This window comes from Sorghum bicolor, chromosome 1, assembly GCF_000003195.3.
Source record: "Sorghum bicolor cultivar BTx623 chromosome 1, Sorghum_bicolor_NCBIv3, whole genome shotgun sequence".
Lineage (NCBI taxonomy): Eukaryota > Viridiplantae > Streptophyta > Magnoliopsida > Poales > Poaceae > Sorghum > Sorghum bicolor.
In genome coordinates this window covers 70,356,198-70,370,693 of record NC_012870.2, presented here as the reverse complement: position 1 = coordinate 70,370,693, position 14,496 = coordinate 70,356,198, and the positions used below count along the sequence as shown (strand labels likewise).

The 14,496-nt window shown below is 43.5% G+C and overlaps 3 protein-coding genes and 1 non-coding gene across 6 annotated transcripts; 2 read left to right on the top strand and 2 right to left on the bottom strand.

Moving 5' to 3' along the window:
- LOC8081516 lies at positions 22–3,611 on the bottom strand. Its single transcript, XM_002465443.2, has 6 exons — positions 3,331–3,611; positions 3,078–3,223; positions 2,138–2,188; positions 1,101–1,322; positions 911–1,013; positions 22–801 (listed from the first exon to the last, which is right to left on the bottom strand). Exons 1-6 carry the CDS (start codon positions 3,414–3,416, stop codon positions 255–257), a joined length of 1,155 nt encoding a protein of 384 aa, XP_002465488.1. The 5' UTR covers positions 3,417–3,611; the 3' UTR covers positions 22–254.
- Positions 2,847–2,918, bottom strand: TRNAG-UCC. Its single transcript has one exon. It is a non-coding gene; the product is annotated as a tRNA-Gly (tRNA).
- LOC8081515 lies at positions 3,667–10,681 on the top strand. 3 transcript variants are annotated; one of them, XM_021464808.1, is made up of 4 exons: positions 3,667–4,233; positions 4,346–4,513; positions 9,491–9,560; positions 10,377–10,681. In XM_021464808.1, exons 1-2 carry the CDS (start codon positions 3,682–3,684, stop codon positions 4,478–4,480), a joined length of 687 nt encoding a protein of 228 aa, XP_021320483.1. In that variant the 5' UTR covers positions 3,667–3,681; the 3' UTR covers positions 4,481–4,513; positions 9,491–9,560; positions 10,377–10,681. The 3 variants fall into 3 exon arrangements, with proteins under 3 accessions (XP_021320483.1, XP_021320476.1, XP_002468112.2); XM_021464801.1 differs by having other exon boundaries at positions 9,491–9,583; XM_002468067.2 differs by having other exon boundaries at positions 9,491–9,774; positions 10,377–10,669.
- LOC8081514 (E3 ubiquitin-protein ligase RDUF2) lies at positions 12,030–13,441 on the top strand. The gene has a single exon (XM_002468066.2). It carries the CDS (start codon positions 12,246–12,248, stop codon positions 13,071–13,073), a length of 828 nt encoding a protein of 275 aa, XP_002468111.1. The 5' UTR covers positions 12,030–12,245; the 3' UTR covers positions 13,074–13,441.

Sequence of the window (14,496 nt, the reverse complement as noted above, 5' to 3'; positions counted from 1 at the left end):
ATTCACACCGTTTACTCAACGTCTGACACAACACATCTGTAACTATTAAAGCATCATAATAACATAATTGGGAGTCACTAGTACTATACAAGCATAAACAACAACATAGTATTTACTTATTTGAGAATGGATACTAGGTCCCTAGATCCTAATAACATTACATAATACTCGAAGCAACTTATATAATTACAAGGCAGCAGCACGGTCTGCTTCCTTTCTCCATTCCTCACGCACGGTCTCACCACCCAGAAAGATCAGTGACGGGGGGAATTTGATCTACCATCTGGTGCTGGACCCAAAAGCAAAACCATACCTCCCCCAGTTTCATCCCCTGGATCTGATCTATCAACAGGGGGTGTCCTCCTAGCAGAAGCTCGGCGCATTGGCTCAAAGAATCTACCAGCCACATCAGGAGGTTGTTCGAAAGATTCCTCCCCAGGCAGAACAAGGAGGCCTTCATTGCGGAGCATGGAGGGTTCATGGTAGCATGTGATCCACAGTGAGTCAACAAGCTGCCTCTCTTCTCGTGCAGCATCCAAATCTTCAGGAGTCATCGTCCTTATGCTTTCCATACGTCCACAGAGAAGCCGCCGTAACCTGTCATGTTCTGCTAGTAGACTCCTATTTCCAAGTGTTGTGTCCCTTGCTAGCTCAAGCAAGCCCCCTAATGCTGCCTCTCGAACACCAGAGTCATCGCTGGATGCCAAACGCATCATAAGGTGGGGGAAACCTAACTGTGCAAATACTGAACAATCTGAATGGCTTTCGCTGAGCAGATAGTGAGTCAGACTCAACGCTTTCCTGACACACAAAAAACCAAAAAAGACCAAGAACATCTCAGTCAAATAACATGTTAGCAAGGCATTTGCCAGAAAAACATCACCTCAGAATTTCGAATCAATTGTGTTACCTCTGAAACCTTGCACTTTCTGAATTCAATGCATCTCTTAGTCCTGTATATCCGTTGGCTAAACGAAATGCAGAAACTCCTGGTTTGTTGTTCCGTATCAGAGCTGAATATTTAATGAGGACATCATTAGACATGTCAATTTAGAATATAATATACTGTGGCCATCTAAAAATGTGGACAAAATACTTACAAGATAGTGCACCAAGAGCTTTTATCCGAGCAGTAAGGTCAGGATCTGATCTGAAATTGGATAAGAGAGGTTCAAAACCACTAGCTTCCATGACCAACTGCTGGCTGGTCGGATTGTTCTGAACCACTGTTGTTACCACATCAGCTGCTTTCGCTCGGATACGGGCATTAGAATTTCTGAGGTACTTGATAACTGGAACCAACCCACCAACAGAATGCAAATCTAGAGCATGACATAGAAATAACAAAATAAGTCATCCAAATAACAAATTGTGAGTATAAAAATTGATAGATTCACATAAAGAACATTTTAAGTTAAGACTTATGGCTATTATTGCTTCATTGTAAACAATTAGTTCATCATTCAGTCAACTATTTTTATTCTAATGGATCAGCTCCCCTTGAAAAGTTGCACGGTAGCATATTAAAAGGGGAAGCTGAGAGTTCACCTGAATAGCAATGTTCTATTGCCAAAAACCACTATAGTTGCCTCCATCCATTTGTTTAGCCACCTCAACAGAAACTACGAATGCCATTTTGAATCATCCAATGATGTGAATGTATTCAGTTTGGCACCAAGAATGCATGACTCCAGGTGCTACCATTGTCTCCTACATATGGAATTGTAGATTTCACTTAAGTAATAATTTGAGTTCATGTATGTATGAATGAAATATGTTCATATTCTTAATGCAAGCAGCAATTACGAACTGACACTAGGAGAATTCTAATGGACACACACATTACACATATCAGATAGCTCAAGAGGACTTTTGTCATGTGATTTGTAATTGTGCAAAAATATGGCCCCAATGAGCCATCCACATCAAGGACCCTCAAGAATCCCAAAAAGGTGCAGCAAGTTGTATTGTATACCACAAATGGAGCCATATTGAGGTAAGGGTGGGGTTATACAAAGATTATGACTATAAAACTAGAAGATGATTGCAAATTGAGATATGAAACATGAGAATTTCTGAAATATACATGAAATGATAACAAGACATGGGGAAAATTAAACATGAATCTGGGACATACCATTTGCCATGTCGATAGACTCCACATGCACCTGCAGCTCACTCAGCAAATCTGGAATTTTCAGAAGCACGCAGATTAGTATCGACCAGGTAGTGGCATTTGAAACTAAATGCAATTAAGGCCCAGATTGTCAGCTTGAAGGCTGTTACAATCTGCAAGTTGAAACAAACACATTCTAGATTATAGCCAGACTTTAACAATTAACAATCTGCTTCCCCTTAACTTGCAGATTGTTACACTCAAACTGGGCCCAAAACATGCCTATGCCTATAACCGTTAGATAGATGTCAGTTCTTCAAACAATCAAGTAAGGAGAAGACAAGTACATCGGAAAGCTGCATAGAAATATATCTCCACCAACCTAGAAAAGGGTGAAACAGGGAATAACAGTGGTAGTTGCTATCTAACTACCACAGTCCACAGATATTCAACGCTATAATACATATAATAAAAACTTTTTTTTCTTTTTTTTTTTGCGGGGAGGGAGGATCATTTGTCTAATCGTTACTGTGAGCTTACTGAGCTCCGATTTTATGATTCGAAGTTTCATAAAGCCAGAAATGTCCCTATGTTCCTTGATGTGAAGTGGAAAGTTTCTATAAAGAAAAATTGCCTGCCCAATTCCACATCCATCGCCCCTTTTGGTTACAAGCAAGTTGGGGGCAGGCTAGAGTTCAAATTATGAGCAGAAAAAGGAAAATAAAAAAATTGCGTTTGCCGGGAGTCGAACCCGGGTCTATTGCTTGGAAGGCAATTATCCTAACCGTTGGACTACAAACGCTGTTGTTCACTAACTGAAATTCATCATGTAAACTAAAATTTCAACGCAGAAACTGAAAGTTCTAATCGTAAAGCCAACACTAGCATGCGTGCTCGGCGAATTAAAGCAGGAGATGTGGGAAATGCATCCTGCAATCATGCAACGTAATCGACCCCATACCTTCGATGTCGTCGTGGGTGATGCCCTGCGCCTCCAGGACGGCGGGCGGGGTGCTCATGAGCAGCGCAATCTCCCTCATCCGGCTCACCACGTCCATCATCATGTGCCGCTCCACCGCCTCCGCCAGCCACCGCCGCTCCTCCTCGCTGTTGATTGGCACCACCGACAACCAACACGCGCTTCAGCCACCACCGCTAAAAAATAACAACAGACACTCCCGCCTTCCCACCAGCAATCCAACATCCCCCCTTACCTGACGGCGCGGGACGGCCCCGCCCCGTCGACGTAGGAGAGGCTCCATTTCAGCAGCCCCGCCCAGCTCAGCCGATCCCCCGCCATCTGTCCTCCTCCCTCTATCCTTCCTGATCCAACGGCGCTTCCGGCGAAACCAAACCACGCACCGACCGCGCGTCCCGTGCGATTCCTCTCTCTGCGGCTCCCAAAGCCGGTGATGGTTGTGTGCGTGTGCTCGTGCGCTCGTCTCCCTCGTGTGCGTTCGTTCGCGGCGACGCGAGATATTTCCGCTTCTGGATACAGGTCTGGATGATGATGAGTTTGATGACTCTCCCCTAGGAGCTAAAACGCCAAATGTCGTCACGTCACGATGGTGGTAGGAAGGTTGGGGATAGGGACGGATGTCTCTGGAAATCACTCGGCTGTTCGGACCCCGCAGCGGCAGCTCTGTGGGCCGGAACGGCCCATCTTGTTCTGCACCGCCTGCGGCCCACTAGGCTCGGTTTTATGTTTTCTGATACGGCCCAGGGCCTTTCTTTCCCTCTGTCTTTCGGCCGTTCGTTTCGACCGTTCATTTGCTTCGGCGAGCGCCGGGGAGGGGATAATGGCAGCAGCGGTGAGCTCGGTCTCAGTTCTGCCCCTCGCGCCGCTGAGGCCGCTTCCGTTGAGGCGCGCAGCTAGGAATGTGTTGGAGGGACGAGTGAGAAGGGCTTCGAGTCCCCTGCTCCTCGCGAGGCATGATGGGCTGCGGCGCGGGCGCCCGGCTGCGGCTGCTGCGGCCGTGGCCGGCGAAGCGGAGTTGCCCCTCGAAGAGGCGGAGGCCGCGATGAGGGTGGCCGCGGACGACGACAGCATCACGGCCACGGTGGTGTCCGTGCTGCTCACGGTTGCGTTCGTCGGCCTCTCCCTCCTCACCCTCGGGGTGCGTGTGTGCTGCGACTTGCGAGCGAGCCGTTGTGGCGTTGGATGGTCGATTGCTGATCTCGCCAGGCTGTGTGTTTTTTGGTTGGCTCACGATTCTTTTTGCAATGCAGGTGATCTACCTGGCGGTGCAGGACTTCTTGCAGAAGAGGGAAAAGGAGAAGTTTGAGAAGGAGGAGGCTGAGAGGCAGAAAGAGGAGGCGAGGAAGAAGAGGGCTAAGTCCAGGCAGAAGAGAAGAAATTATTGATTTCGGGATGAACTGCCACCCCCACCCCCCAATGTGAGCATTTCTTCTTCTTTTCCACTCTATTTCTTGTAATAGCGATGATTTTTATATGTAGCGTTGCACCTTTAGTATCACATGTGGTTTTCCTTCCTTTCTCACTTTTTTTTAGCATATTGATCAGTTCAGCTGAGGGGCGTGCTAAACTAAATTAGCTTACAACTAATTTGTTTTAGGAATGATCCATTTATAAATGTGGGATATTTACAAATCATTAAATCAAAAGCAATTTGCACCACTCTTAAAATAATCTGGAGGGAAAGCAAGAACGAATGAAATTTGGAAAGACGAGTGACTGAACGACGCTACTCTTTCTAAGAGTGAAAACAAGAATAAAGCTGCATTTTGTCCCATGTGAAAGGTGTTTAGAACGTGTTGGGACCTTGAAATTGGCTTTGATATACATATCTTTATCTCTTCTTCATGCTGCAAAACTATGCCATAGAATTTCTCTCCTCTCTTCCTTCTTCTTTAAGTGTTCTCTTGATGGTAATAGGATAGACATGAACAACATCCTTATCCTTTTAAGTAGTGTTATTGTATATTCTTTGAGCGATGCTAATGCCCCATCTATTTGTACTTGATGAAGGGTTGCAGTGAACCATCATGTCTCTAGTCTCTTCATGAAGTGACACCTTTCATGGATTGTCATGTCATCTCAATGTGTTCATTCAATAATAAGTGTCCTTTCATGCATAGGGTCCATTCCTTCATACATGAACACATTCCATGTAGTTTTTAAAGGGAGAGAGGAGGGTATTTAAACCCAATAATTTCAATTCTTTTAATGTATCTTAAATACGCAGGAGAACTGCGTATCATTGTATTAATAGTAGACATAGGAGTCATACAGAGACCGAAACACACACACACCCACTTACTGACTGAAACTAATCACCTATGACAGACCTGACCAAAGACCCTCTAACCATCATCCCGAGCTGTGTGCAGGGACAGTCCCTTAGCACCAGCTATAGACCATAAAAGGGCTTCCTCCCGAGCAAGGTTCAAAGCCGTAGACAGTCTAGGGGTAGCGCACAGTCATTTCGATGCTTGGTCCTGGTGCCTAGGATGATAAGGGAATTCAACCCCTTTCGCGCATCTCCGCTTACTGTCAAGACCGCCTTATCCCACCAGGCATCGGAGGAATGGACTGGCTGTGGGGCAAGTGCTGCAAGACCGATGCTATGTAGGATGTCATACCAGAATTGTCTTGCAAGCACACATCCAATTAGGAGGTACTGGATGTTCTCTTCCTCCTGATCACATAGCAGACAGCCAGACACCTGTCTGGGTGAGGAAGACCTCGCCGAGCCAACCTGTCTGCTGTCCAACTGCGATTGTGAGCAACCAGCCACATTAAGAAGCGACACTTAGGGCGCCCAAGATTTCCAGATGCGCTCATATGGGTCAAAACTGAGGGTTCCCTCAAAAAATGCATCATAGGTGGATTTAGCTGTATATTCTCCTGAGGCTGAAAGCCTCCAAATACGCCTATCAGGGATCCCCTCCTGTAGTACCATACCTTCTAATATATCCCATAACTCAAGATATTCCATTAATGCTTGCACGGATATTTCCCCCTGAATATCTTCTAGCCATTTCTCCTCATCAAGAGCAGCCATCACAGTGTGTCTGCTTGCCCTTCTTTTTGGTACAAGAGCATACAGATTGGGTGCAAGATCCTGGATGCTTTTACCAGTCAACCATTTATCCTTCCAAAAAAGGGTACTGGCTTCATCACCAATTTCAGTAATAATGGCCAGAGAAAGAAGGCATTCAACATCCTTGCTTAATTGAAGTGGTAGACTTGCCCAGGGTTTATTAGGTTCAGATTTCTTGAGCAATGGCCATCTTACTCTTAGTGCAATACCTAGAGATTTCAGATCAGAGATTCCTAGACCTCCAAGCAATGAGGCAATGCCCACCTTTTGCTTCCTTGCGTCCTCTCCACACAAACCCTCTTCTGATTTTATCAATGGCCTTAATTGCCCAAGGAGGTAAGTCAATTGCCATGGCTAGATAGATCAGCATGGCTGTTAAGACATATTGCATTTGCACTACCTACCAGCCTGTGTCATCAAGTCTGCCTTCCAACCTGGTAATTGATCCGTGATTCTGTCAATTATTGGCTGGAATTGTTCCTTTGTTAGTTTCCTGAGAGACAAGGGCAAACCCAAATACTTGCATGGAAAATTCATGATTTCACAGGGCAGTAAACTCTGTATCACAGCCATACTAGCATCCGAGCACTGGATTGGCATCACACTACTCTTTTGAACGTTGGTCCCGAGCCCCGAAGCATCCCCAAAAAGTTGGAGCATGCTTGGTATCAAAGAGATGTCCTCTGCAGCCGGTCTGAAAAAGAGGGCCACGTCATCTGCATAGAGGGAAATTCTATGCTGAATTGGTCTTCTAGACAGGGGCTGCAGCAGCCCTGCCTCAGAAGCCCTTGTAAGCAATCGTCACACTAGAATGTTGATAACTGGAATAAAATATTTTTATATTCTCCCACTTGGCTAGTGTAATGATTTGGAGATTGAAAATATACTTCCTTTAAGATCTCACATAAGATGAAACATTCAAGCCATCTTTAATTGAAATGAAATGAAAGGATCATGGTGGTATCAAGTTATTTTGTCAACAAGATTCCTTACATGTATCACTTTATGTACAACCGCAACATTTTTTTTCATGAACATGCAGAAGAGCTATGTATCACTATATTAAAAAGTGAACAAAACACGGGGTAAGATCTCTTACAAAAGAACCACACAAACCCACACCAAACCTAGATATTAAAACCAACAAATCCTGGTTCTCCCTCAGGCGAAGGGTTGGTCCTCAAATGGAAGATGTTTACTTTGATGACTGGTGAGATAGAATTTCCAGAGGGGCAGTTGATCTTATTCAAAAGGGCCTTAATTCCCTTGTTATTCTAAGTGCTTGGACTCTCTGGAAGCATCTCAATAGGTGTGTTTTTGGTGGTGCTTCCTCTAGTCTGGCTTGAGCTTTGCTGCTAGCTATGGAGGATTTACATCTTTGGGGTTTGGCCGGAGCATGAGGTGTTAATTTTCTCCTGGCTCTTATGCCGGAGGAAGGTTGACCGGCCTGTGTTTAATAGATGTGGTCTTGGTCGGTCTGGTGTTGTAAAGGGTACACCGAACATTTAAAACCATCATTAACTTTAAATTGTTATTATACCACTAAACCTTACTGTATACTTCGTAAGGTGGATAACAGTATTTGGCAAAACATAACTTTAATGAATTCATTTGTGCCGAAACTTTTCGAGCAACACATAATATGTGTATATATACTCCCCCAGATAATATGTTAACAAGGACTTTGACTATAATGATCATCCATTCAACAAGCAATACATGTCATCTTCATCTTGCAATCTATCTTGATTATCCAATCCACTTATATTATTTCGATTTGCTCATTAGACACTCTTTTCTTTGCCTTCACTTTAGGCAAGTGTTCCGATCAGTGACTTTGTATTTATATATATATTTTTTGTTACTGTTATGGGAAACAATCTGTGGCGTACCTCAAAGCGTGTCATGTAAATGCTCCCACTCTTTTTATAATTTCTACTCAGGTAATCTCACCTTATTCTATAACTGAGCCAAAGGTTCTGAATATAGGTTGTTTAGGACAGAAACAACCTCTAATGTGACACTTTGACTTGGAACTTTTTGTTAAAATATACAATCTCAGATAGTGAAAGTTATATTTTATTATGCAACAACTGATGAGGGCTCTTTTTGGTGGATGAACATTTTAAAATAATGTATCTCTTCAGAGGTATTGCCAATTTCACATTGGAGATGGCTCTACTGTTTTATTCTGGTCTGATCTTTGGAATGACAATGTTATGCAAATCAAGTTTTCCAGGCTTTTCTCTTTTACCAAATACAAAAAGATCTCAGTGTCTCAATGCTCCCCTTTCTGAACAAGCCTATCAATAGTATCAAATCTTCAAAGTTTTTTTTTCTCGAACACGCAGGAGAGCTGCGTAAATCTTCAAAGTTACATTGTGAATAAACTCAGAGCCTTTTCCTGGCTTCTTATGGATAGGCTAAATACAAGGAATATACTAAGAGGAAAAAGCATAAACTGGAAGGAAACAGTTAATACTGTGTTCTCTGCAGTAACAATGTGGAAGAAACTGCTTTCCATTTGTTCTTCAGCTGCACCTTCAGTTGAGCCTATTGGCAGCACTAGGGCATCCAATGGAATAATGCAGGGATTTCTTCCGGATGTTGATGCAAGCAAAGAAACAATTTCAGAATTCCTTTTTTGTGGAGATATTCGTCATTGCTGCTTGGCAAATTTGGAAGCAAAGGAGTAACTTCATTTTCGATAGGGGTTGCCCTTCCTTTAATTCTTGGAAGTGCTTCTTTTGAGAGGAGGCTAGACTGGAAGCTGTTAGAATCTGTTATGCTAAACGTCCTGCTTTTGTGCTCTGTATAGGTTCTCTTGCCTAGCTTCTTACCCTTTCTCTGGCTTATTGCTTCTTTTGCTTTTTTTTGGTGGTTGTGTGTACAGTTTCTATTCCTTTTTCTTGATAAAAAAAATGCTTAAATGGAGGTTCCCTGCTGTATTTTCGTTAAAAAAATATTTTCCATGATTAATATAGTAACATGAACCATATGTTGTCAATATATGTCACTTTTAATATACTGATGGACCAAGTTAAAAAAAAGTTTTACCTGATTATTCCTAAAAACGGCTTACATTGGGAATCAGATGTATAATGTATCACTAGTTAGAGCAGTGTTGGCACCTCCCTTTGTCAATGAACCATACTTCCTCTATGAGCCTGGTCGTTGTCATGTTTGTGCTCCTCGTTTGAAATCTGACCATACAACTGATCACCTATGTTATGTATCTACCATATTTAGATGATCCTGCATACTTAAGTATGTCTTGACTCCTCTATCTACTGGAATTACTTTTATGCAGGTTATATGTGCTGCGTATGCTGACAATGCTCCTCAGATGCATATCAGTCTTCAACATCTCCTTTTCTCAGGTTTTATGTCATTGTGAAAACTGGTTAGCTCCATGCTTTTGTGCTCTGTTCAAAGTAGCCTGATTTCTTCTCATTTATTCAAGTTGTGAGTAAAATTTATGTACTACAACAGATGCTTCATAAATTCTACATCGCATCTGAATCACATATCAGCATCTTTGTGCTTCAATCTGAATCTAGCATGATTTCTTTTCACTGTGTTGAACACCAAGAGGTGCGCTCTGTTACTGTTACTCTTTCTTTTTGTGAACTTTATGTACAGGACTTTGCCAGCCCTGGCTGTTACTGGTGTTGGGGGTTAATGAACAGTTTGTTACTTTGGTTGAATTTAAGATTATTAATATCAAATATGCCTGAATTGTTGCGCCATATACACTGGTAACTTTGAAACTGAAGTCTTATATTTCTCTGTTGCTTGCATGTTGAAACTTGGGCTGGTTAGGCATTGACTTTTGGATAGGAGCCTTGGAAACAGAAGCTACATATAATATTATATTTCTGTTTGCTATCCTTCTAGAAGAGCAAAATAACTTAATAGTTCCTTTGTGAATTGTGCCAAGTGAGCTGTGAGGCTATATAGAGAAGGTGGGAATGAACTGGCTGCCAAATTCGCAGCCTCGGCATAGCCTGGTTATTTGTTGTGGACAACTATGAATGTTTGAGCTTTGCAAACAACTCTGGATTTTTTTAAAAAAAGATAATGTCTTGTATCGATTTTTTGTTCCTTCTAGAATGAAGGTGATATCATTTTTTTTTCTGAATTGAACGTCAAGTCATCTACATATATTTGTGACCAATACCCGGGTGTGATTGCAGTTGTTGGTGTTGAATTGCGTCATAGACTTGGAATTGCACAAGCCGTGGCTAGACCACAAGGGATGGGGAGGAAGCTTCTCGTCAACTTTGTTCGCAGACAAGGAGTGATTGTATCATGTCTGATTGAGCATGACAGCATATGAAGTTTCTTTGTTCGTTCTGTAGATCTGATCTATCGCTGACGTGGACTCGAGCACGTGTCAAACTTTACCGACTTTTGGAATCTGGCTATTTTGTTCCTGTACATGTAGACACATGTGAAGGTCAATTGGTTTGCGGTTTTTAAAAATACAGCAATTGGTTTACGGTTTTTTTGTTTAACCAGAAAATACGCCGTATTTGCAAAAGTGATTAGAAAGCGACTAGTAGTGATGATTACAAAGCGACTGAAAGTGTAGTTGCTGCAGCAACGGCGACCATTCGCTGAACCATCTATAGCAGCGAATATCCTTTCGTCGAGAAGCAAAAGTGGATGACTTTTGCCAATATATTTGAAGAGACAGAAACGATTTTTTTAAGACAAAATTGACAAAAAACATAGAGTTAACTACTCCCCTTCGATTCCAATATAAATGTAGATCGTTTTAGGATTATAGCTAGTTAAACTTCTGAAACTTTTTTTAAAAGAAAAAACGTCTGAAACTTGGTCAACCATTATATAAAAAATCACGTAGATTTTTAAAACATGATCGGTGTTGCCAAATTAACCATGAAAATACTTTCATAATTTATATAACTATATATACTTTATATATTTAAAGTAGTTTACTTTTACAAGAGTTGCAAGCCGGACCGGAGTTGTATTAATATCTTAAACAACAACTTGATACATCTCTATCAAAAAAAATAAATCAGTACAGTTTCTTTTCTAAGTCAAACTATTTCCTATTTAACCATAACAAAAACATATGAAGCCATGCCTGATTTGATAGTCGACTCACATCCAAAGAAAAGTCATGTATCAGTGTCCATCTTTTTGTTTGTGCCGTGTTAATATGGGTTGCGATCAACAAGTTTAACTAATTTACACTCTGTAAGTTCAAAAGTAGTCGTACTGTTTCTCGGTTTTAAACTGGTGGCCAGCGTCAAACCAAAACCACGATAAAGGCTTATTCAGTTAGTGAAAAAATTTGGTTTTCATATTATAGCATTTTTTGTTTGTATTTGGTAATTATTGTCTAATCTTGGATTAACTAGGTTTAAAAAATTCGTCTCGTAAATTATAAGCAAGCTATGTAATAATTATTTTTTTATCTATATTTAGTACTCCATGTATGTGTCGTAAAAATTTGATTTGACGAAAAATCTAGAGATATTTTGAGAACTAAACAAGACCAAATTTAAACCTGACGCCTTTCACCGCGCAAGTCAAAACCGCCTCCCTTGTCCCTTCTTCCGTCTTTCCATCCACGCGGCGGTTTGTTAAACCCACCCGGCCGCCGCTGATCCACCCATCCCGGGCTCCCCGTCTTCCCCTTGACTTCCCCGGCCGGCAGACCAGTCAACGTCACCACCAGCAGCTAGCTAACGGCGTGACCTTCCCAATCGCCGCGCTCCACGTGCATCTCCGTCATCTGCGACGTCACAGCTCCGGCAGACGCCGTCACAACTCCACATAAAACCGCCCCACCCACTCACCCACCCCCCACAATTCCCCTCCCGTCCCCTCCCGTCGTCGTCTCCCCCCTCACCCGAAACCCCGATTCGAAGCCGGCGGAGTTCGATTTGGGGATTTCGGCGCCTCGCTCCCCGAAATCTCCTGGATCTGAGTCTGTCCGCCGTCTTCGATCTGCGGCTGGAGTGAGCCTGCGAGTTTTTCCTGCTTGATTTGGTCGGGGCCTCGGGCGGTCGGGGTCTTCGATTTCGGGGATGGAGTCGTCGCCGGTGTCCTACTGGTGCTACAGCTGCAGCCGCTTCGTGAGGGTGTCTCCGTCGACTGTCGTCTGCCCGGAGTGCGACGGCGGCTTCCTGGAGCAGTTTACGCAGCCGCCGCCGCGGGGCGGCGGCGGGAGCGGCCGGCGCGGGACGATGAACCCGGTCATCGTGCTCCGCGGCGGATCGCTTTCCGGGTTCGAGCTCTACTACGACGACGGCGCAGGCGAAGGGCTGCGGCCGCTGCCCGGTGACGTCCAGCACCTCCTCATGGGGTCCGGTTTCCACCGCCTGCTCGACCAGTTCTCGCGGCTGGAGGCGGCGGCTCCGCGTCCGCCGGCGTCGAAGGCTGCGGTGGAGTCCATGCCGTCGGTGACGGTCGCCGGAGGTGGTGCTCACTGTGCCGTGTGCCAGGAGGCCTTTGAGCCCGGCGCCGCCGGCCGGGAGATGCCGTGCAAGCACGTCTACCACCAGGACTGCATCCTTCCCTGGCTCTCGCTCCGCAACTCCTGCCCCGTCTGTCGCCAAGAGCTTCCGGCCGCAGCCACCCCAGATGCGGAGGCGGATGCTGGGCTCACCATATGGCGACTTCCACGCGGTGGATTTGCCGTAGGCAGGTTCGCCGGTGGGCCTAGAGAGCAGCTCCCGGTCGTCTACACGGAGCTGGATGGCGGCTTCAGTAACGGGGTTGGGCCGAGGCGGGTGACATGGCCAGAGGGAGAAGGACAAGTGGATGGTGGTGAAGGTCGGATTCGCCGCCTACTTAGGAATCTATTTGGCTGTTTTGGTCAGCCAGCGAGTTCGTCGCAGTCCCGTAGTGGCTGAGCACAGTTTTCCTTGGTAACAAGTTTTCAATTGATAGCACTGAAGAACTAGGGCTAGTGTAAGAATGGAACCCAGATTATAATTTCTTGGGGCTTTTGATGTAAATGAAGGCCTAGCATTCCCCCTTCCTTTGTCTCATTTAAGAATTATTAAGAGATGGCTATGAGCAAACATCTTGGAGTAAGCTTTGCAACCAAATTAGGTCAAACGCACAAGTGCAAACCTTCAAGAAAGGAATAGCAATGAATGTTTTGGGGAAATCAATCTTTGTCAATATTGTAGGTAGAGAGAACAATTGTTGTATTTGCATCCTGGTGTTTGTGTACATACTGGATTGGTTGAACATGAATTTCCATTCTGTTATATCTTATATTGACTTTAAAAATACCAAAAATCTATGGTATTACTTCTGTTCATGTAGCTGCATCCCTTCATTGCTTCAATTTGAAGTATTCGTGTCATGGATCAGTCATAACAGCTGCCAGCTGAGCACTTGTTTGTGCTTAATGGTCATAGCTTACCTAGCTTGTGCTCCTATGGCTAACTAGTAAGTGGTCAGGACTGTTCTCTTCAATTTTCTGTCCATTTTCTCCTGCAGTTTTTATGTTTTTGTTTCCTCTGCTAGAGAAGGAAACCTCAAGTCCCATGCTATTTTAAATGTGCCAACTCAAATATATTTTCTATGCCTAAAAAATGTCACGATAGTAGATTGGTTTTTTCAGTGAGTTCAGCTAGTGCAGGGTCATGTTTGGGGTGGTGCACATGGTGTAAGGGCAATATAAGAATTTATTCAAAGTATCTGAATATAGGACTGCTGTGTGTCTAAAAAAGCAATTTAAATTACCGTATGTCCTAGTATGGATGATTAGATGAACTTTTGAACGTAGATGATTAGATGAATTTAACTTGAATACAACACATGTCCAGATGGATCCTACAAATTTGGTTGCAGCTTTGCTCTCGTGGTATAGTAGCTGCTATTTTTAAAAGAATTTTACCTACTATCTATCTTTAATTACTCTTTAGTGCTTCTATTATTGATACGTGGAAATTAAAGGGGTGTCATGTTCTACATTTTCATTTCTGGCAGAAATGATGAACTGTACCATCTTGTAATAGGCATTTATTTGTCTATGTCCATCCCTGTAGCCCTCCATCTTGTTTGAGTCATACAACATACGCAGTGGTTGGCAAACTGTGTAATTTTTGCTTATCATTTCTTCTGTGCATGTGCATACTTTCAAATAAGTAAAGGGTGAATTTGCAACGATGATAGAAGTTCTGCATCCTTGACAGATTGCCAGAGTTATTTCATCTATTTGTGTTCTATTAATTAGCATAGCTATTGTTTTTGCTCCTTTTGTGGTTTCAATCTAGAAACTCATCACAACTCAAGCCCTATATGTTCATGGCTTTATGTCGT